This window comes from Asparagus officinalis, chromosome 8 (assembly GCF_001876935.1).
Source record: "Asparagus officinalis chromosome 8, Aspof.V1, whole genome shotgun sequence".
Taxonomy (NCBI): domain Eukaryota; kingdom Viridiplantae; phylum Streptophyta; class Magnoliopsida; order Asparagales; family Asparagaceae; genus Asparagus; species Asparagus officinalis.
The window spans coordinates 89,737,510-89,761,024 of NC_033801.1; the positions used below are offsets into that span (position 1 = coordinate 89,737,510).

Sequence of the window (23,515 nt, forward strand, 5' to 3'; positions counted from 1 at the left end):
TTGGTTTTAGAGAGAGAGAGAGAGAGAGAGAGAGAGAGAGAGAGAGAGGAGATGAGAGAGAGAGAGGATATGAGTACTGAGTCTGAGGGATTGAGGAGAGGGGATAAGGATATTTTAGTGATTTTAGCTTAGCTGACATATAATAATTGCTAAAAAGGAGCTGTAGCACAAAATGTCACACTTCAAGGGGCTGAACCATATGAGAGAAACTAGGAGGGGCTACAGCACATGAAGTTTCTGCTTTTGAGGCACCAACACATTTTTCCCTAAAAGTTAAGATATTGTAGCAATTAAACAAAATGGATGGTTTAGATGAGATGTCTGTGTGTTAATTTTGAGAAGGTGAAAACTGACGTGACATTTCGTGATAAGTTTTTAAGTTTTTTAATTTTACTTTAATATCTATATCTACATCAATGAATACATTAGTAAAAGATACTTTGAAAGGCGTTTTGTTTGTTTCTGAAGTTATCCCGTTTTTAAACGCAGCGGAAACATCTCCCACAGTCCTCAGCTCTCTGCTTCCCGATCTTCTTCTCCAGCTACCCAAAACTTCGAAAAAATGGCCGTATTGGCGCTAAGCCCGCTAAACTGCGCCTGCACACTTCTCTCAGCGCGAGAGCAAAAACCCATCCCCTCCTCAATGCGCACTTTCAAGAAACCAACACCTCTCACCTCCCCTCCTTCCCTCTCTCCTACAAGCTCCCCTCTCAAGAAGGTACTCTTCATTTCCTTCCCTTACTTTATCTCTCTCTAATTCTATTTCTTATTTGAATTTTTTTTGCAGGTTCTTGTTCCCATTGCATTTGGGTCGGAGGAGATGGAGGCTGTGATCCTCGCTGACGTCCTCCGGCGAGCTGGGGCCGATGTCAGGTTGGCCTCGGTGGAGGAGGGGCTCGAGGTGGAGGGCTCATCGGGTACAAGGATTGAGGCGGACGCGCACATTTCGGATTGTGCAGATGAGGTGTTCGATCTCGTGGCTCTTCCGGTAATCAATCTCTGTTCTATGTAATCTTCCACTGAATATGTAATGATTGAGAATGCTTGTGAAGTTGGGATCAGTGTTATTATGTTATCGTGACACATAGGGGATGTTTAGTTCACTGCAACTATAATTGTAATGCAAGTGTCAGTTGCTGCAACTAGCGTTGAATGCAGTTGCAGTTGTTTGATTCTAAGATTTTACAAGTTATAGCTACAGCTGTAGTTGTATGTGTTTGTTGTTGTGCGCAGCGGAAATTTTGGCAGAGTTTCTGATGCACAATAAGAAAGAAAGATCGATAAGAATTCTTGTTTCTCAAAGGGAACAAGAATCTGAAAGCCTAATATCCCATCAAAGTGGGATATTTGCTCTTCCTCTCGTCAGCTCTAGGACTGCGCGTCGAGGGATCCTAAAAACTATTACAATGGTCACAAACTCAAACAAGCCTACGTCCACGGGGCAAGGAGGGGGATCTACTAATAGAGTGAAAGAGAATACAAATAGGGTTTACAATCTCTCAATCTAAACCCTCACACAATCTCTCAAACCCCTCACACAAATACTCTCTCAAAGGGGTGCTAAAACAAAGAACATCTACAAAAGACTTGCTTTTTCTCCTTGAATAGCCACCAAAACACTGCTCCTTTTTGTTCTCTGTGTTTGCTGCAGCCGCCAAAAGAAAACCCCAGCCCTTGCTATCTTCCGCAGCTGCCAGCAAAAACAAAATCCCCTTGCACCTCTGCCTCCTTGCGTCCAAAACCCTAGGAGAGGAATAAAGGTATTTATAGGCTGTTGATTTGTACTTGGATGGGCCAGAGGTCATGCGGAAAACAACAACAACAAATCTCCACGAGATTTGTTTTTTCTTTTCCTTTCGTGGTCAATCTCTCCACGCGGCTGCATGTGGGTCCCTGTGGGTCCCTTGTCCCATGTGAATTGTCCCACGTTATTCACAATTCTCCACCTCAGTGAAGTTTTCCTAAAACTGAGCCGATACCAACCAAAACAAATACCTCACTTGTTGTATCCAGTACGAAGTGAAACAATTCACGACAACGGACTTAATCCATAACAAGTTAAGACCCAAATGAGAATGCAAACACTCTCCAAATATCTGTATCAACTCACCAAATCGATCTCACCCCCATCAAAATCCAAACCCGGCTGCATCATAAAGACTGCCTACACTCACCAAATCGATCTCACCCCCATCAAAATCCAAACCCGGCTGCATCATAAAGACTGCCTACGTATCCTCTTGCCCAAGGAATCAAGCCTAACGTAGTTCATAAAGACTGCCTACGTATCCTCTTGCCCAAGGAATCAAGCCTAACGTAGTTCACCCAAATGGCCGCAAATGACCTCAATCCAATAGAAGAGTTCGCAACCCTTCTCCAATATCATTAATTATGCGGCTGATAGCACCTCCAATGACCTCAAACACCTCCACCTGAGGTGAACCAATGGTCATATCCAAACTGCATCTATCAGCTGCACTCGAGTCAAAACCCAACTCATCATCTGCATCCGAATCCAAATGACTTCCACGCTGTGTCACCTCAGCTGGAATCCCAACCAATGCAGAATGACCTGGAGTATGTGGGAAAATCCCCACCCAATATGGAGTAGCATCAGTCTCCACCCGCTGCGATACCTCTAAGGTCTGTCCAAAACTCTCCACCTGCTGAGAGTCAATTAGCTCCCTCATCGAAGCCTCAACCAAAGTGACACTACCAGACCTATCTTCCAATGGAGTTTTACCTCCAATCACAGCAGTTGACAATCCCATCAGAATGGAGTACCTTCACCTTTCTGTCTATTACACACTTCTTCAATTTGTTGGATACTACTAGGACTTTCTCCAAAGGGGATTTGGTTGCAACCCAAACACACCTAGAACAGCCACCAACAAAGGAAACCAAATGCCTATTACCTCCCAATGATGCTTCCTTGGAAGGCCCCCAAACATCCACGTGAACTCCTCCAGAACGACCCTTAGCACGGTGAATAGAGGTGCCACACTTCACCTCGGTCTTCTTGCTCACATCAACATGTTCACTGGACTTCAAACTGCAGGTCTTTGCACCCTCTTTCAATCTATGCGAGGAATCAATACTGGAATGGCCAAGCCCCAAATACCGCAGTCTAGTCGAATCAACATAAGTCGTCAGCTCTCCACCTGCCACTATACCTCCAGTCAAGTAATACGGGTTATTTCTCCTGACGCCCTTCATCAAAATACGAGAGTCTCTCGTAATCTCGAGAACCATGTCATCAACACGAACATTCAGACCCTCTCCAACCAAAGCTCCAATCGAGATCAAGTTCTTTCTCAAAGAAGGAACATATCTCACATCATTTAACTCCCTAACAGTCCCGTCAAACATTCTTATGCGAATTCTTCCTATCCCAAGGATCTGGCATGCACGGTTATCAGTCATGTACACCACACCATTATCCACCAGCTTCTCAAAACTGGAGAACCATTCCCTTCTAGGACACACATGATAGGTCGCACTACTATCCAACATCCATTCAGATTCCTCCGAATAGCTATCTATAGGACTGATAGAAAGCGAATAAATAGAAGAGTCGGAATTATTACCATCCGATACAATGTTTGCTTCTGATGATGGTTGCTTCCATTTTCCCTTCTGCTTATCACCAAGCACACTGATCTTTTCCAATTGTAGGATGCCCTACTCTAGACTGTGACTTCCAATTCTTTCGGTTCGGATTCTTCCCTCTTGCGACCAACGCCTCTGCTACCGGCTCAACTGAAGCCTTCTTATCCTTCTTTCGAAGCTGATAATTCACAAGTGCAGCAGTGACCTCACTATACGAAAGTGATGCCTTCTCATTAATCAGAGTAAGGACGAAGGCCTCATATTCCTCGTCGGGCAAGGAACTCAACAACAGCAACGCTTTGTCCTCATCTTCAATCATGACATCCACATTCGTCAAATCCGCAAGAAGCTTTGTGTAGTGGTTCATGTGATCTCTAATGGAGGTTCCCTTCTTTAACTGGAAACGATAAAGTCTTCTCTTCAAATGCAAGCGATTTTCCACACTCTTGGTCAAATACTTGCTTTCGAGAATCTCCTAAATCTTCTTCGCAGAAGTCTCATTAATCACATCATATTTTAGATCTTGAGTCAAACAAGACCTAATCACACCACACGCCGTTCGATTCATCCATAATCCAAAATTGTTTGTGCCATTAAATTTCTTCACATCTATCTTCATAGAGTGGATATTCAAACTCTGAATGGTCTTCGCGCCAGAAGCACCACCCTCGACACCTAAAGCACATTCTTTCCCCGACATCTTACGCACCAACGAACAAAGAATAGATCCAAAACTGAAAGATAGAGTCTTTACCAAAAGATCCCACATTTATCACCAACGAAGTCCTAAACGGACCTCCAAATTGATCTACTCCTCCAACCAAACCCTAGATCTGGAATCTGGGCTCTGATATCACTTGTTGTGCGCAGCGGAAATTTCGGCAGAGTTTCTGGTACATAATAAGAGAGAAAGATCGATAAGAATTCTTGTTTCTCAAAGGGAATAAGAATCTGAAAGCCTAATATCCCATCAAAGTGGGATATTTGCTCCTCTTCTCGTCAGCTCTAGGACTGCGCGTCGAGGGATCCTAAAAACTATTACAATGACACAAACTCAAACAATCAATTTTACGTGGTTCGGCAAACTGCCTACGTTCACGGGGCAAGGAGGGGGATCTACTAATAGAGGGAAAGAGAATACAAATAGGGTTTACAATCTCTCAATCTAAACCCTCACACAATCTCTCAAACCCCTCACACAAATACTCTCTCAAATGGGTGCTAAAACAAAGAACATCTACAAAAGACTTGCTTTTTCTCCTTGAATAGCCACCAAAACACTGCTCCTTTTTGTTCTCTGTGCTTGCTGCAGCCGCCAAAAGAAAACCCCAGCCCTTGCTATCTTCCGCAGCCGCCAGCAAAAACAAAATCCCCTTGCACCTCTGCCTCCTTGCGTCTAAAACCCTAGGAGAGGAATAAAGGTATTTATAGGCTGTTGATTTGTACTTGGATGGGCCAGAGGTCACGCGGAAAACAACAACAACAAATCTCCACGAGATTTGTTTTTCTTTTCCTTTCGTGGTCAATCTCTCCACGCGGCTGCATGTGGGTCCCTGTGGGTCCCTTGTCCCATGTGAATTGTCCCACGTTATTCACATTTGTTTTCGAGTATTAGGTCTCTTGGACTTTTATTGGGGATAAATTGCAATTGGACTTACAACTTAAAGCCCCATTTGCAGTTCACAGAGGTTGCAACTTGCAAGCTTGACTTATTAGGCCTAACTCTGTGTAAGTAATGATAACAATGAGCTGTGACTCGTGTCTAGTTGAGTAGGTGTTACGTGCGAATCAGTGTGATATGAGTCAGTCCTCATAATGAGCATACCATAATTTAGATACACTGGAATTTAAGAAAAAAACGTATTTGAGGGGGCAACATTAGATAGGTTGGAGTAGGTATTCCTTCGGTGATTCCATAACCAATTGAAGCAAGCAAAAGATTTTTAATTCGGCCTTTCCCTTCAAAGAAGAACCCTAGAACATCTACCATAATTCTTAATGATTTTCTTAGAATTATGATGAACTGTATATTAACCCTAAGGTGCATGTGCCATGTCATTCTACTCACAGACCGCGTTTTGCCTTGGATTAAGGACAGTCTTAGACACATCCATAAGGAAATATTCCACATGTTCCTCTTTAAAATGGAGCTCCAAAGGACAAATAGATCTGACTAACTGGCCTACAACAGCTGATACAGCAGTGATAACACTTACCTTAGGTTAGGCGTGGTTTGATTCTGCACCGAAGTTTGAATTGAACGTCAGGGTGGAATTTGACTGAATTTCAATTTTTTTTTTTTGTTTAAACTTCTTTTAACCAGGATATGACCAGTGTTGATTGTTGAATTTGACTGCTGCATAGGACTCTGGCTTATTCTATATAGTTGATATCAGATTTGGGATTTTTATATGTATAATTATTGTTATTTTTTCATCTAACATGCCAAATAAGTTTAAACACATGTTTTAAGTTGATATTAAGGGAGGGATGCCAGGCTCCGCAAGGTTGAGGGACTCTGAGATTCTCCGTAATATCACTACCAAGCATGCGGAAGAGAAAAGATTTTATGGTGCCATTAGTGCTGCTCCAGCTGTTGCATTAAAGCCTTGGGGTCTTCTAAAGAAAAAACAGGTTACTTTTCAATCTTTCAGGAATCGTAGTCCTTTGATAATGTTGATAAAGCCGTTTTGGATAGTTGCATTGATACTATTTCTTTTTCAATGAATTGCTCATCAACTATATTTGAGATGCCAGATTACTTGTCATCCAGCCTTTATAGACAAGCTGCCTTCATTTCGAGTGGTTAAGTCAAACATTCAAGTATCAGGAGAGCTCACCACAAGCCGAGGTCCTGGAACAACCTTTGAGTTTGCTCTTTCATTTGTTGAGCAGCTGTTTTGTGATCTTGTTGCAGAGGATATTGGAGAAAATATGGTGCATACACGTACCCTTCTCTTCTTCAATAGATTTGAAAGTGGTCTCCCTCTAAATGTATGGATGAGTATGAGTTACCTCACTACCAAGGACCAAAGATGGTCCTTGGTGCCAAGGATATCTACACACACATATACGAGAGAGAGAGAGAGAGGGACTCTTGTAAACTTAAGTGCATAGAGCTTGTTGTCCATTAACCTTTTTATCCATTAATTTTACTTTGAGATTTGTGCTAGCATGCGATACAAATCAATGCACACATCTTAAACATAGCTTTAATGTCTAGCATGAATCTCAGAGCAAAATCAAAACATAAAAAAATTGTGAGCAAGAGGCTCGGCTATTCAAGCTTAAGTTTATTCTAGCTTATACGCTCTGCTCATATATATTCGATATAGTATATATAGTATATATATTATATATAGTAGTATAATAGCTGATATATATATGATATATATATATATTATATAGTATATACATATATTATATATATATATTAGGTAGAGAGCGAAATGGGTATTGCTTGGTACGGCTTAGTACCAAAATTTATGGCTTGGTAGTGAGGTGGCATAATCTGCCTGCCATTCGTTCAATGGTTGCATAATCCGCTATGGGCAGCACGCTGCAAGCTCATGTGAATGATGGTGCGGGGCCGATCATTTGAATGAGTGGAGGGGATTATGTGCAGGCCTGCACTACGGCAGCACAAAACTTGTGCTATGTACGCAAGGGCATCCATGATTTCTCATATATATAATAATATATATATATATATATATATATATTTATATATATATATATATATATATCAGTGAAGTTGTGCTAGCTATCAGTGGCATAATCCAAGATGAGAATACTATAGACTCAAATTCGAATTTCTGGTTTTCAAAATAAAGATCCACACCATTAAATGTGATCTACTACACATGAATTCCATATGAACAAAGTTTCATAGGATTTCGACATATTTTGCATCATGTATCAAGGGATAAAAAATTTGTTGATATTCTGAAAATTCTCAAATGTTGATTTTAACAATGTAAGATGCATGGTTAATGTTAAGGAATATATTATGGAGATCTATAATGTTATAGTTATATTAGGAATGATATATTAGGAGTATAAATTAGAGATTTAGTAATTGAGAGATATTAGTAATGTAATTAAGAGAATAATTATGGTTAGATAATTGTGTTTAGTCCCACATTAACTACACGACAAACTTCTTGTTATCGTATCACTATATAAAGGGAGTAGTAGTTTTTAAAATATAAATGAGAATCTATAATATTTTATTATTTAGTATTAAAGCCATGCAAACCCTAGTCTCGACAAAACCCTAGATCCTCATAAACCCTAGCCCCTAACTCTCACCATCAAACTCCTTCCTCTACCTTACGATCTCCCTTCTTTCCTGTGGTTGATCACTGTGAACAGGGCTCGGTGGCTGTTCACTGTGAATAGTACGTCAACAATTGTTCATCGTGAACAGTGTCGCAATGACTGTTTACGATGAATAGTGCCACAAATTCTTATCCGTCTTGCTTTCGATGGCATTTCTGATGCTTAGGATTGCCATTATTAGTAACAATAGTCATCCTTGATGTATATGTTCTCGTCACCATCTGTGCCACCTCACTTTCCCTTCGTTCACCACCTACTTAACTTGTCGACACCACCACCATCGTTTGTATTCTAGAAATCTTGACTATCATTAGCTACCAAAGAAAAAAGATTTTAATTGAATCAGGATTTGGTTTGGAGTTTGATTTGATAAATGTTATTTTCTCGGCTTCATTGTTTGGTGGATCCCTAAAGAGGGATCATTTGTTTGGCAGATCCCTAAAGAACGATTATTTGTTTGTTAAATCTCGAAGAGAATTGTTTGTTTGGTTGATTTGTGAAGATGATTGTTTGTTTGGGTGATCCGTGAAGAGGATAATACGTTTGGTTGATCCCTAAAGAGGATCGTTTATTTGGTTGATCCGTGATGAAGATCTTTTGTTTGGTTAATCTGTGAAGAGGATCATTTGTTTGGTTGATTGGTGAAAAAGATTATTTGTTTAGTAGATCTCTGGTGATGATTGTTTGTTTGGTAGGTCCCTGGTGAGGATCGTTTGTTTGATAATTCTCTGATCGATCTATGAAAAAGATCGATGTATCGTATTTGGTGATTTTGGTTGAAGTTGTTCGTGGTGGAAGACATTCAAGTAGAAGGCTAAAAGATAAAGACAACTACAATGCGAAAGGTCACATAGAAGATTTTAGTCTTTTAAGTTGTATCATAAATTGGAGTGAGTACATCTTATTTGTAACAAGCCGGACATGTATGATATACATGCTCTACTTGAGGAGTGTTTAAGAATATATTATGGATATCTATCATGTTATAATTATATTAAGAATAATATATTAGGAGTATAAATTAGAGATTTAGTGATTGAGAGATAATAGGAATGCAACTAAGAGAATAATTGTGATTAGGTAATTGTGTTAAGTCCTACATTAACTACACGATAAACTTCTTGTTATTGTATCCGTGTATAAAGGGGGTAACTGTAATTTTTGAAATATGAATGAGAATCTGTATTATTTTATTGTTTAATAGTTAAAAAGTTAAAATCCTCAGAAATTTTGTTTACAGGGAGTTCATTTGTGGTAGATCACACCCAGGGTGTGGATTTTCAATTTGTGAAACCAAAATTTGAATTTAAGTCTATAGTGTTCGCACCCGTGATAGTAACACAACTCAACTCCCTCTCTCTCTCTATATATATATATGTATGTATATATATATGTATGCATGCATGCATGCATGCATGTATTTATTTATTTGTTTGTTTATTTATTAAGCTCTTGTAAACTTAAGTGGATAGAAGCTCATGTTATACACATCAAGGAACACATCTCAAAGATAGCCTTAATATGCAACACCAAAGCAGAATCGGGGATTAAAAAGTTGATGGCCAAAGTGCTTGTATCTGGTTAAGTTTATTCTAGTTTTACTATCTCTTTCTAAAGATTGACCTCCCCATTTATTCACATATTGTAATGCATGGGAACAAATTAAGTTTCTCTTCTATACTTTAAACATTTTCATTCTAATGGATTTTCCTTTCTTCCTCTTTATAGCTGATGACAGTTGCTGCCAATCATAGGATAGAAGAATTTAATCAGGTTGATTGGTCATTTGATCGTACCCCACATGTAAGTATCTCCATACATTGAAAATTGTATCTCTATTGGTGTTAGTCTGAAGTCTACAGACATATATTCACATTGTTTTAAATCCTTTTATGATGCAATATATACCCAAGAGAAATTATTTCTATACTTGCCTAATTGACATGTACTTGACACTACTTTAGATGATACCTATAAATCTTCAAATTTTTGAATGTTTTAGTTAAAGAAAGTTATAATAACGAATGCACAAGTATGTATCATTCATGAAAACTACATGCATAGAGAAGACTCCTTGAGATTGATCTATTCGTAGGAAAAATAGTTGCTAAACATCCTCCTGGTTAATGGATAACTAAAGCTAGATGTTTGAATCATGAGAAACTCTAAATTCTTCTGATAATCCATCCATCATCATTTTGATGACACAATTAGTAATTGACTGTTAATTGAGTAGGGAATTAATAAAGACAGAACACTTCTCCTAAGGTGAGTGCAAAGCTTTTACGATAATTTTTTTTAGAGTGTTTGAATTAATAAATTCATAATAAGGAACTCCTCTTTGCATTTTCATATTCGAAATAATATAACTAGAACAACCTCTTATTTGGGAGTCAGTTGTTTGCTCTATTTCAGTGATCTAGTTACTCCTGCCTCTGTTCTCTGCTCTCCACATGAACAAATTTACATTGGAGCAGACAAAGGAGATTAGGGTGGTCCAATCACTAATGCCTCGGATGAAACACAAGTTTACTTCTAAGTAATGATGTGATGCTTTTTACTGATCAAAGCATCACTGTCGTTGGGTATGTGTTGAGAAGGGTGAAGGTTAAAGAGAATGAAATAGAATGTTATGTTTTGTTATTCCAATAATTAAAATGTTTAGCTTTCTTTCTTTTTTTCTTACCCAACTTAAAACAGAAAGCTTTTCTAGGGCAGTGCCATAACTGCATTCTTTTTGGTGGTAAATTTTACTGGATCTTGGTATTAAGTCTCGTGCCAGCTAAACCTTTTCGGTTTATTTTGAGCAGCTTATTGATTACTTGTATTAGACTTGTAGGTGCTAGTGGGCTTAGTGTAGTTTTTTAAACAGACCTAGATTATTGCTCGAGTTCTTTGGAAGGAAGTGATTTTAGGGAAGGACTACTTTTGTGGTCTGGACACTAAAAGATGAGGCTACTTTAAGAGAATTGACGTTAACCGTAGCAAGTCTGTTGCTGTGGGTTACAATGTTATTTAGTCTAAGTTTCAGGTTGTTTTTAGGAGTTAATTGAGTGATTTGAGTGCACTGTTTTAAAAAACCTCCGCCTAGTCCGTTTAGGTGTACGCCTAGGCCTAGACGGTATCTAGGCCGCCTAACTAGCGCCTAGCGCCTAGGCGGTATTTAGGCAGCCCACCTAGATTTTACGAGCGTTTAGGGGAGTATTGTCTGCTTACGTAGATTGCACCCTGTAGGCCTTGATTATGATTTTATATGTCGTAGCCTACACGTCCTCCAAACTCCATTAACCTCCAAATATGAACACCTTCGCTACCTCCTCCGACCTTCAGCAAAACCTCATCGATCACCACTTAAATGAAGAAAGAAAAAAACACCCAGAAACCGCTTAGACGCCCGCCTAGGCGACTAAGCGCTGGGCGCCAAGTCCGACGCCTAGAAGCGCCCAGCGTTCAATATAACATTGTTTGAGTGGACACAAAAAAAAATTGGGGTCATGATTTTGTGCTGGGATAAGTAGGACTTGCCTTGTTTGGCTTGTTCTCAGGTGCAATAATTGTTTTGGTGAAAAAACAGTGGAAATAACATCGTCGGAGTGAGGTTGTTGTACGTGCTCATTTGATTCTTTCTATCGGTGAATTTGTGGGTGCAATAAATGTTGGACATGTATGATGTACGATGTCTTTCTATTGGTTGTCTTTTAAAAGTCATTTTATGGCACAACCATGGTTTTAAATGTCGGCCAACGTGTCGGATCAGAGACTAGAGCGACACGGATATGACCATTTCAAGTCAGATATCGTTTTCAAGGTCCATGTCGGACATGTTGGGGGATATTACGGACATATCAGCCAATTTTCAGCATTAAAAAATTAGAAATCGGCTGTTTTTTTTTTTGAGTTGTTAAGTATTGGGGTTTGGATTTAGTACTCAAAAGCCAAACCTAATTAATTCTTTTTTTAGCCTTTTATTCCCATAGTAACCCGATAGCATATAATACAGATTAGGCCAAAGAAAAAATATATAGCTCTCTTTCTTGCCGCGATCTCCTCTCGTTTGTCTTCGTCTCTACAAATTGAAATTGAGAATTCATAAAAGCGTGATGTAAACAATAAGTTTGAATCGTAGCTTGAAATCAATTCAAAGTCTAACACTTTATGTCAATTTTATGCAAGGCATTTCAAAAGTTCTAGTTTGACAATGTGTATTTTATTTATTTGTTGGCATAAGTAGGGTAAGCTATAACAAGACAAGTGCATTCCATCTTGGTGACCAAAATTGAGTAGAAATCCATCCGATATAGCAATCAGATATTTAGTATGTTCCTTGGCATATCCCTGATTTTCGCTTTCCGACATGAATTTTAGCTGTTCGACATGAACCCGACATCCAACATTTAAAACCTTGGGCACAACAAGTATATTTTGATGCATAGCTTGAAGGCTTTTCTATTATAGTACGCGTGCTATGAATATGTCACGATATAGGATTAACTTTTGCTTTTTATTTGTAGCTATTGTTGTCTATTTTCAGTGTTATCAATGCACAAGGCGGGGCGCAAAGTCCCTTTACACGTATCATGTACAAAGACAACGCGTGCTCCTCAGTGAAGCAAGGCGCATAGCGGAAACAAAATTGTTTTGATACATATGTCAAATAAACAAGCAATATGTTTGTGAATTTTGATATAGAAAAAAGATGTCAAAATAAATAAGTTCACTACCTATCAAATTAGAAACTGAGGTCTTAATGCATAATCTTAACACTAGTCACTAGTTAAAAGAAAGTTCTTATCTATTTAATGCTACCCTTTTGTATTTTCAATAGTTCATCATGGTGGAAAAAATATAAAAGAACGTTTACTATGAAATCATACATTCAAAATTACAAACATTCTAAGAAGCTGAATGTTTAAATAGCGTGTCTATGCCTTGATTTGACAATGCTTTAGTGTAAAGCAAAAACACGTCCTCAAATTCAATATTATTAATAACTATCAATGTCACAGTGGTTTGTGATTTCACAATCAATGTTCTAGCTGTACCAGTAATAATGATAGCAAAAGAGGGGATAAGGAGGAAAATAAGATGAACAATGACAAAAGAAAAGGCAAAAGAAGATGCACCAACAACAGAAGGAAAATAGTAAGGCGCACCGAAGCGCACTGAGGCGGGAGGCACAACGGGACACACCAAGGCGCCTTGAGGCGCGCGTGTTGCTTATATGCAGGGTGCACTTTTAGTGCCCCAAAGCGCCCAACGCCCGAGATGATCGCCTCGGAGCACCCAAGATGACACTGGTCACTTTTTTTTACATAAAACAGAAACATGAACAAATAATCTTGATCAAGCTACCCTTCATCCAATAAAGTTGCATGTGTCATGTTTCCTATGATAGATTTTTTTTCCCTTGACATGCTCACCAAGATACATCAACAAATAGACTCGTTGTCATGCAGTTGGGAATTTTTAAAACCATGCAAACAACATAGAATTCTCTACAACTATATGAAAAATATTAATTTGTTATAAGTATTTTAGGCTGTACAACATGACATTTTTCTTGAGCGAAAACATAAACAGAGCATTCTCATTTGGAAGATGACTTTATTTGTACTTAGATCAGGTATATGTTATGTCCTTATTCCTGTAATCCTCTTCCCACATTTCTCTTCTCCACAATAAAAGCAAATCTCATTTCAACTACATAAAACACCTTAAAGTTTAAAAAGAAATCTTTGATTTTGCACAAAGCTTCATGACATTATGAATTGTTATATAGTTCAGCTTCAGCTTGTAATATAGGCTAAATTTCACTTAAATGCCCAATAGTTTCACCCACCTTGCACTTTAAAGCCCCCTAGTTTAAACTGTGCACTTAAATGTGCCAAAGTATTTAAGTGTTGCATATAAATGCACCAAAGTTTCAAAATATTGCACGTTAGTGCCCTCTTGTTTATCCAATGTTGCATATAAATACCTTCAGTTTGTAAATAGCCTCACTTAAATACTCTAAAGTTTCTAAAATTTCACTTTTAGAACCCTTTGTAATGTGATATTTTTGGATACGTGAAAAAACTAATGCCATCTTGATTTTCTTAACCATGGGGCATTCATCTGCAATACTTAAATAGTTTGGGGTATTTTTTTCCCTCGGTTTTGAAATGGAGGTCACTTAATTGCAATGTTACTGAAACTTTAAGGCATTTAAGTGCAATTTAGCCGTCATCATATATACTTTTTAATCAAAGCCTGCAGCTTATGTAGTGAGCGCACCAATTGACATGCCAAAGGTTAGCGCACTGGGAATAAGCTTTTCACTCGACAAACTTAGCTATTTTGGAGTACATAGGCTTTATAGGAACATCTCATGGAGATAGAATATTTTAATCACTCTTGGAATCTCATTTATCTATATTTAAGATTAAAGGTTTCTGTCTATACAGTATTTACTGACATAGATCTACTAACAGGTCCTCGTTCCTGTTGCAAATGGCTGTGAAGAGACAGAAGTGATAATATTGGTTGATATACTAAGGCGAGCTAAAGTTGATGTTGTCATAGCTTCAGTTGAAAAATCTAAAAAGATTGTGGCTTCCCAACAAACAAAGGTTATTGCAGACAAGCTCATTGAAGAAGCTTCAGATTCAACTTTCGATTTGGTTGTTCTTCCTGTAAGCCTCATATCTACATTTTTCTTTGTTGATGATATGGAGCATACAACTTTCCAACATTTTCATCGTCACTATATCAGTTAACATCAATCTGAATCTATGGTTGCTCGGGAATTAATATAAAAATGCTGTATATATGGCTTCAGCTGCTGTTCATTTTCTTGGTGTCAAATGCATATAGCTCTGAAATGTCCAAAATATATATTACAATCTGGATTTGATATGATGCACGTTCAGATGGTCCACAATCAAAGCATGCAGTAGGATAGACATGATACCATATTCAGCAGGGATTCATCAATATGGGTTATAGACATAGAAATAAATCGACCACTGACTTCTATAGTAATGTTTCAATGTATAAGATCAGCGATAAGTTTATGAAATTTAATTCAAATGAATTAGATTCAATATCGGATTGTTCAAGATCTTAAATAATTCATCATAAAGACCGCTTATACGAGGGATTGTTAGGCTGAGAGGAACTGACTCTTTCATCTTATCCTCTTTTGTTTCTGTTGTAAAATTGAGCTAAATTAACTAACAGAGATTATTGCTTCATATTGTAGGTATTCCCTCTTTTGTTTCTGTTGTAAAATTGAGATAAATTAACTAACAGATATTCTTGCTTGACATTGTAGGTATTCTACACGATTCAGTTTCTATCACTGGAACACAAGACTGATAGTGCATATTTTTTGTATAGTTCTATTTTATTCATATTACCAATTATTTTTAACAGGGAGGAACAAAGGGAGCTGAGAGGTTGCAGAAATCCAAGGTTTTGAAACGATTACTTGGGGAACAAAAAGCATCAGGACGGATGTATGGTGGAATTTTCTCTTCCGCAGCTATACTGAGAAAACAAGGCTTGATCACGGTAATTCCAAATGTATTTGTTCTTAATCTACATTAAAATAATAGAGTAAGTTTCACTAACCTCCCAGAACTTGGGGGTGTTTTGCACAATACTTCCCTGAACTTTCTCAATCAGAGAAAACCCCCTTAGCTTGCTTCAGTAAAGTCCCATGACTGACTTGTCTATTTTTTTCGCATGTGACATGCTTTGAACAATTTGGACTAGTATACTTTTCAGTTTACTGGGAAAAAGAGTTTCCTGGGTGAGGGTAGGCCTTTTACCCTCTTAAATTAAGTTCATCTAACTATTACACCAAAACTTCGAAGTTGTGGTAAGGATCAAGGATTATAGTTTTATATCAATTCTAACGTGCCCCCACAGGTTGAGAGCCCTTTTATGGGCTAAAAATCTGGACTTGTGTACTTTTTAATTTACTGGGAGAGAGAGTTTTCTGAGTGAGGGTAGGCCTTTTTGAAGGAGATCGTGCTATGTCTACATGCATAATACACAGCGGAAGACATGTATGTACAAAAATACTAAGCATGTAGAGAGCATGAAATATTCATATGGATCGTCTAATTAAATCTAACATGATCCTTATTATTAAGTGAGCATACAAGAGTTAGAAAGTCATACTTTCGTAGCGTGATTCGATGGAAGATCGAATAACCCCTAGCTCTTGCTCCTTGTAGTAGAAAATCTCCTTGTAGTGGATCTCCAAGTCTTCAAGTGAGCTTGATAAAATGGGAGTCTTCTTAAGACACAAGGCAAGATATCCACCCCGGGGTTCTTAAAATCCTACTACTTCCTCTTGCTCAAAGATTGCTAAAGTTTAGTAAGAGGAGAGCTCTCTTTTATTCTCTTATGGAAAAAAACACTTAGCCAATTTTTCATTAACCTTTCCATAAGAAAAAGAGCTCATATTTATAGAGTGAAATGTGTTCATGATATGAATGACTCATCCTATGAGTCATGCAATGAATCATCAAAAATTAATGATTAATCAAGTGAGTCATGCAATGAATCATCTTATGAATCATTACATTTCAAAACCATGTGCTAATAAACCATGTGCTCAAACCATACCACTAAGTGACTCATCTCATGACTCATTATACATGGTATGTGTATTTCATAAATGAGAATACCAAATTATTATCACTAATACAGTCTTTCATAAATACGGTATATAGTATTATTCCAATCTTTAACTAATTAGTCACTATATGACCAAATAAATCAAGAGTTGACCAAAATAGCATACTATCATTTTGAACAAGGATGTTATATACATATAGGTCTTGTTACAATATACAATAATTGCCTGCAGGGCACCTATATCTAACACTTTTATCCTCTTAAATTAAGTCCATCTTATTATTACACCAAAACTTTGAAGTTGTGGTAAGGGTTGAGGATTATAGTTTTATATTAATTCTAACATGCCCCCACAGTTTGAGAACCGTTTTATGGGCTAAAAATCTGGGCTCACACAGCGGTAACAATTTTTTAAAATCCGCATTAAATTCGTGGCCAGCAAGATTCGAAGCTGGGTTGCTTTGATACCATCTTAAATTAAGTCTATCTAACTATCAGACTAAAACTCCGAAGTTGTGATGAGGGTCGAGGATTATAGTTTTATATTAATTCTAACATTATACCCTAAAGTCATTTGTGGCAAATTTCAATAATTCAGGGTTTTTGTTACAAAATTTAAAGTTCAAAAGGGTTTTCTCTAATTAATAAACTTGGTGTTTGGTGCAAAACACCTCAAATTGCACTAGGGTTTTGGAAATTTATCCAAGAAATACTTTGTATTTCTGAAGTGGATGTTATGAAAAGCAGGATAAAGTATTGGCATCTGATGAAGCTGGAGTTGTGATCGATGGCAAGGTTATCACTAGCATGGGACTCGGAAATATGATTGATTTTTCTCTGGCCATCGTGAATAAATTGTTTGGCCATGGAAGAGTGAGAAGTGTTGCGGAAGGCATTGTTTTCAAGTATGGAAATAAATAAAAATTGCCAAGATATGGAGTTATCTTTATAACTGGAAACAGAGATTGTCAGCTTTCGGACATTGAAAGGGATGGCATTGCTAGCCACAAGTCTGATCCCTGGTAATAAAAAAGGTTCCAAATATTTCCGATCTTCTAGTCATCGGTGTGCCGAAAAGAAGGGGAAGATGAGTCTGAATGCTCGTTCTCTAGTTACATTGATACCATATTTTAATGATTTCATTTGATATATGTATTCAAACCGGAGACTTAGCCATTTCTTGCGCCTTATTTTGTGCGCTTGTACACGTGTAGCCGGCCCCAGAATTTGGGATAAAGACTTTATTGTTATTGTTGTATGCATAGCGAGAGGCAATATCAAATGTTCGACTTACGTATTTATCCTTGCAGTAAAAAACTGAATAGAGACTCATATAACACCCGAGAGGGTTCTGTTATGCACCAATAAATGTTAAATATATAGCTGTGCTGGTCCTTGTAAATCACAAATCTTCATCCTTGATCTTAATATAACAAAAGCTAAAATTTATTGGCATCCTTGTGCTTTTGAACTATATAATTCATCTCTCTTTTGCTTGATTTGTAGTAAATTGAAACGAGAAATTGCTGAGTTGGGAGCAGCTTTTGTGCTTCCATCAGCTGCAGTCTAGTTTGCTACTCCATTTAGCTTCCGATAGCATTTTTCATCATGATTAAACGGTATGAGTTTGTTCCAATTCAAATCGATGTGATAAATCGGCATAAATTTACATTAGCAATTACTAGCTTATGACAGTATTTTCCCGAAAAGAATTTACGGGACATTTGGATACGTGCATTGTACTATTGTAGAAAATTATACTAGACATCAAATTTTTTACCAAACTTCTAAGCCATTTTCACCCAAAACAAAGGACGAATTTTCAAAACCAACCTATTTCCACATTTTATCTAAAAAAGACTTGTTTTGAACTTATTTTCAAAAACCGACCTGGTTTCAGCCATGATGTTGAAACCAGGTCGGTTTTTAAGAAAAATTTTCGAAACTTCACGGGAGTTCAACTCCCGTGAAGTTTCAGAAGCTTTTTCATAAAAACCGATATGGTTTCAACGCCAAGACTGAAACCAGGTCCGGTTTTTACAAATAAGTTCAAAACAAATCGTTTTTTAGGATTAAATGTTCAAATACGATGGTTTTGAAAATTTGTCCCCAAAACAAATATTCATCACGCGGATCCATATATTACATTCATGGGCTTCCCGCGTCGTTCGAGAAGTGGTCCACTAAAACCGATGGGCATCGAATTACTCGGGAGTCTGCAGCGCTGGAGTAGCTTAAATGCTTTCCGGTGTCCGCGCTTTTCCTGGTCGGAGTTCGGTGGGTGATGACTTGCTGTCTCATTAAACTTCAGCGCGGTTTTAGAATGGCTACTACTGGGCCCCCGGCCCATTCCTGAATCTAGTAGCTGAGATCTTCGAGAGTGACATTTGAAGCTCTAAAGCTCTTTGGTAGTCTCTCCAGTGGCGGAGCCACGAATTACAGCAAGGAGAGTCCAAAAAATAACGATATTTACCAACATAAAATTTCATTCTGTTTTGCACAAATGAAAATAACCAAACTAACCACCTACTGGACAATAATTATGAAGCCGAATCCAACATTACCCCTTCATTGAGCTAAAAGCAACTTTTAAGTAGATAATAGGAACTGAAACCAAATATGAAATTTATGTATATTCAACAAAAGGAAGTAGTAAGAATTAAGCTAGATGTCAAATACCAGCGTAAATACATGTGAAAATACAAGAAAAACTCAAACAATACGCCCAAAACTAAAGGCACCAAAGCAAACTCGCGTCACACTTCTCCATAACAAATGGCAAACAAAATTACAAACCCGTTATCTTTCACTGCTCACTTGCTTTTTTACCTACAGCTACCACAAAACTGCTTTTATTCGGTAAAATTCGTACAACTGTAACCCCTGATCCCCATTAAAAAGATGAAATGCGTATCCCCAAATAATACGATAAAAAAGGCAAGTGCCAAATAAAAGTATTAAAGACAAAAAAAAGGGATAAAAATAAAACCTACTCATTACTTAATGAAATGAATAGCAAAATAGCTCCCCAAAGATCCCAACTTTATACTACCCAGATCGATAAAAACCTCCAAAACCCTCTAAAACACTCAATAATGACACTAGTACAAATAAGGGCAGCCCCAACGGGTGGTAGGAACCGTTAGGGCTAGTTTTATCAGTACCAACGGTCTCCCCCGTTGAGGAGATGCAGTTTTCCCCACAAAAAATCGGAGGGAGCCCGCCTCACCCCCAAATTTTATTTTCCCCCAAAAATGTTCGATATCTCTCCCTCTCTGCTTCCCTTCCTCCCTCCCTCTCTCTCGTCAAAACCAGCGCCGCCCTCCTCCTCTGTCGTCGTCGGAGCTCTATCGCCGCCTCCTCCTCTAGTCGTCGTCATTGGAGCTCTCTCACCGCCTCCTCCTCTCCCAAAAAAAACCCTAATTCGTCATCTTCCGCTCAATTGGACATTGTTGTTGCCGCCGCTCGAACCTTTGTCGTTCCCTCCTCCTCTTCGGTGAAAACCCTAACCTGATCCCGCCACCCCTCCCCCTTTTCCCTCAAAAACCTAATCACCACTTTGGCCTTCTCCTCCTCCTACAGCTGTTTTTCGGACGGCTTTGTTCACCACTCCTCCATCACTGCTGCCGTTTGTCCTTCTCTACATTAGAAGGTATGTGAGTCTATTTCCCTTATTTGGCGTAAGAGCTTTACTTCTATTTGACTTTTTTTTTTTTTGTTTAGGATCATCGAGTGAGATCGGCATAAATGGTATGTTCACTCTTTATTGTTATCCATTTGGACTTTTGTAGCAATCAATCATTTCTATACCTTAAGACTGAAATTGTAGGTCACTTGAATGTCGTATTTGCAAGCTAAGCATGTAATAAGAGTTGATTTGTGCAGGTTTTTGTCACATTGGGAGGTTGGTCTTGCGCATAGTCGCGTATGGGTCTCAACAAGTAGATCAAGACCACCGCCGTCGCCATTGTGGGCACCACCCCTCTCTATCAAACTCTCATTGCCAAGTTCAACCAAACCCTTGCCTTTGTGTAAGTTCATTGTGCAAAGTTTTTAAGAAAGAGGAACTCTTGATTCAGTATATTATCAAAAGTTACCATTAGTTTAAGTTGACTGATGACTAATTGATAATATCATGCATCAATATTGTTAAGATAACCTCTTGCAGTTCGTTTATGTAGTAAGGGATCGGACTAATATTTATCATTTTTAACTTGCTTATAAGTAATATGCAATGCATATTACATAGAACTATTTTTAAGTTTAGACAAGTGATTTTTTTTCCTCTTGTTGCGCAAGTGGTTAGATAATTCCATGTCATGGAGACCTCAACTTTCTCATAGTTTTTTCCAAAAATGTTGCAGGTACTTTGTGATAGCCAATGCGATTGCTAGCGTCCAAAAATGTTCCAAAAATGTGGAGAGACGTTTCCTGCTAAGAGCCTACTAATTTGTAACATGCTTTTCATTAATGGCTAACAATTTATTAGCTAATCATGGTAAGTGAAACATTACATTCTGCTAAGTTAGGTTTCTTGAAAAGCAAATTGCACATCCTGATTGTTGTGGCAAGAAACTGGTTAATGTGGCTTTTCACCCCTTATATATGCAAATTGCACATCCTGATTGTTGTGGCAAGAAACTGGTTAATGTGGCTTTTCACCCCTTATATATGAAGTTTTAGTCAAATAGAATTGTTGTGGCAAGAAACTGGTTAATGTGGCTTTTCACCCCTTATATATGAAGTTTTAGTCAAATAGAATTGATCCACTTGATGCATTGTGGTGGTAACTATATATAGCTATAACTTGTTGCATAAATTGTAATTGTCATTTTTGAGAAAATATATGCGACTAACTGACTTGGATTGTATGGTTTGCTAGCTTATTAATTTCCATTAGTAGTAGTTAAGGATGAACCAATGGAATAGTATGCCAAAGTTATAAGCCTCATGGGTGATGATTGTAGTGGCTTGAAATAAACTTTGATGCAAAATGCAACCTCTATGGTCATGCTATCAGTATATTGAAGCTTATGATATCAAGATATAGAAGCTTATTAAAGTAATATTAGTATTCCTTTTGTGACTTGAGGTGCAAGTCTAGTTCCACAAATACTCATGGAGAACAATCATGTATTGCATGGGATATCTTCTCTATCTCAAGGTTCAAATGGCATCTTTCTTGCTAATTCTTGCATGGATCATAAGTATTCCAATTCTAGCACGATTCCAATTCTTATAAAATTCCAATACATTATTGAATTGTGCTTAACGTCTTGTTCTTTTCTATCAGGATTTACTAGCTTCTTTGATTCTTTAGCATGACAGTTTAGAGTAAACTAACAATTTTTCCCCTTTCCCTAGTGGCAAGACCATTGAACTTGATAATGTCACTTTTCATCAGTGTGTAAATATGATAAGGTTTAACTCAGAAAAGACAGTCAACTTTGTACCTCTGGATGGTGAATTTGAATTGATGAAGTAAATCTTTCAACCTTTCTTACAATTAAGATTGCTTTTGTGCTAGTGTCGCATCGTGCTTTGATGAAGTAAATTTGTCAAGGTGGACAGTTTCTTTGATTGGCTGATATGTTAAATAAGGTTAACTTAGTTTGTTCTTGTTATGTTGGATTTTAGCGCACATTTTGTAACCAAGGCATAATTTGTTTTGAATTTCTACAGAAAAATATATGGCATAGAAATACAAACTATGAAGAGTTGGGCCACTTTTGGCGTAATGAGATTGAGTATTTAAGTGAGTTTGACTGCATAACTTCGAGTGGAATGCTTAGTGTATAGTGTTTGGCTCCCGTTACTGTTGAGGTGAAAAATTGGCCTTCTAGTTTTTTGCTACTAAGTTCCATTTGCGGAAGAATAAGAATAACTAGACTAGCTGGTTTAATTAAATTTAATATAGATTAGTTCAGTTGACAATTTGAAAAACCTGTTCATGGCAATTCTCTATTAATGTAAGTTGGAATGGTTCAGTTAACAAAGATGAGAAATTGAATATTGGAGTATCACCTCATCCTGCTTACATGTTACATGGCTTGACATTGATGCATAGAAGATGAAAGAACTAGATTTACTTAGATCTGTATATTTTGATTAGGGCTAACCAAATTGATCTAACCACTCATTTTACTAGCAACAAAGCAACTAACGACATTTAACTAGCACCCCTCAACTAATTTAGTGGCACCTAGCTCACCTGTATTGTCATTTTTAGAAGGATAAATTATAGATAACACCACTCTTCACATATAACTTTATGAAGCATGAACCTTCCATGATACTAATGATTTAACATGTTGTTTGCGTCTCTATTTGTCCTACTAGAGAAACATGCATATGGATGATTTAACATTCTGTTGCTGCTTTTTTTTCTGGTCAAATGCCTAGATTGAAATTGGGATAACCCTGATTTCTTTTAAATTTGATATTTATTTCTAGTTGTCATGGTGATTTCATGCTGACATATTTTTTTAATTTGTTATTTTGCTAAGAACTAATTTCTTCTTCAGTTGATACCAGTTTCTCTACTTATATTTTCAATTTGATCTTATTGTGTTACTTTACAGGTAAAGAGTGTCTTTGGTGCTAAAATGTTTGCACTGGGAGTTGCGGTGAAGGTTCCAGTACCAAAACAAACAGCAAAGACAAGTTTCCAAGTGACATCAGGCAAAACCAAATATAAAGCTGCTATGATTGTATTGTCTGGAAGTAAGTCCTGTTACTTCTCCTCGTTTCTTTCTGATTACAGCAGTAGGCAAGAGCTGAGTGCTTTTCTTCTTTCTTGACTTTATTAAGTATGTCTTATATGTTTTTTTTCAGCAGTAGGTAAAGCCAAACAAGGTATTCAAGTGTTTTCAGTAGTAGGCAAGAACTGAGTATTTGTGCATAACATTTTTGGCTGATTTTCCTTTTTTTTTAATTT

The 23,515-nt window shown here is 37.6% G+C and overlaps 1 protein-coding gene across 2 annotated transcripts; it reads left to right on the plus strand.

Annotated features, from left to right (window-relative positions):
• On the plus strand, positions 456-17,879 carry LOC109820448 (protein DJ-1 homolog C). 2 transcript variants are annotated; one of them, XM_020386592.1, is made up of 8 exons: positions 456-718; positions 788-988; positions 6,094-6,243; positions 6,367-6,546; positions 9,679-9,753; positions 14,421-14,621; positions 15,364-15,501; positions 17,326-17,879. In XM_020386592.1, the coding sequence occupies exons 1-8, from the start codon at positions 563-565 to the stop codon at positions 17,497-17,499; spliced, it is 1,275 nt and encodes a 424-aa protein (XP_020242181.1). In that variant the 5' UTR covers positions 456-562; the 3' UTR covers positions 17,500-17,879. The 2 variants fall into 2 exon arrangements, with proteins under 2 accessions (XP_020242181.1, XP_020242182.1); XM_020386593.1 differs by lacking the exon at positions 456-718 and having other exon boundaries at positions 899-988; positions 6,083-6,243.

Bases quoted from the DNA above. Each gene is read 5' to 3' on its own strand.
- LOC109820448 (XM_020386592.1), top strand. From the start codon at position 563: ATGGCCGTATTGGCGCTAAGCCCGCTAAACTGCGCCTGCACACTTCTC. The intron at 6,244-6,366 runs GTTACTTTTCAA...TTGAGATGCCAG, and splicing joins GTCTTCTAAAGAAAAAACAG to ATTACTTGTCATCCAGCCTT. The intron at 14,622-15,363 runs GTAAGCCTCATA...TATTTTTAACAG, and splicing joins TCGATTTGGTTGTTCTTCCT to GGAGGAACAAAGGGAGCTGA.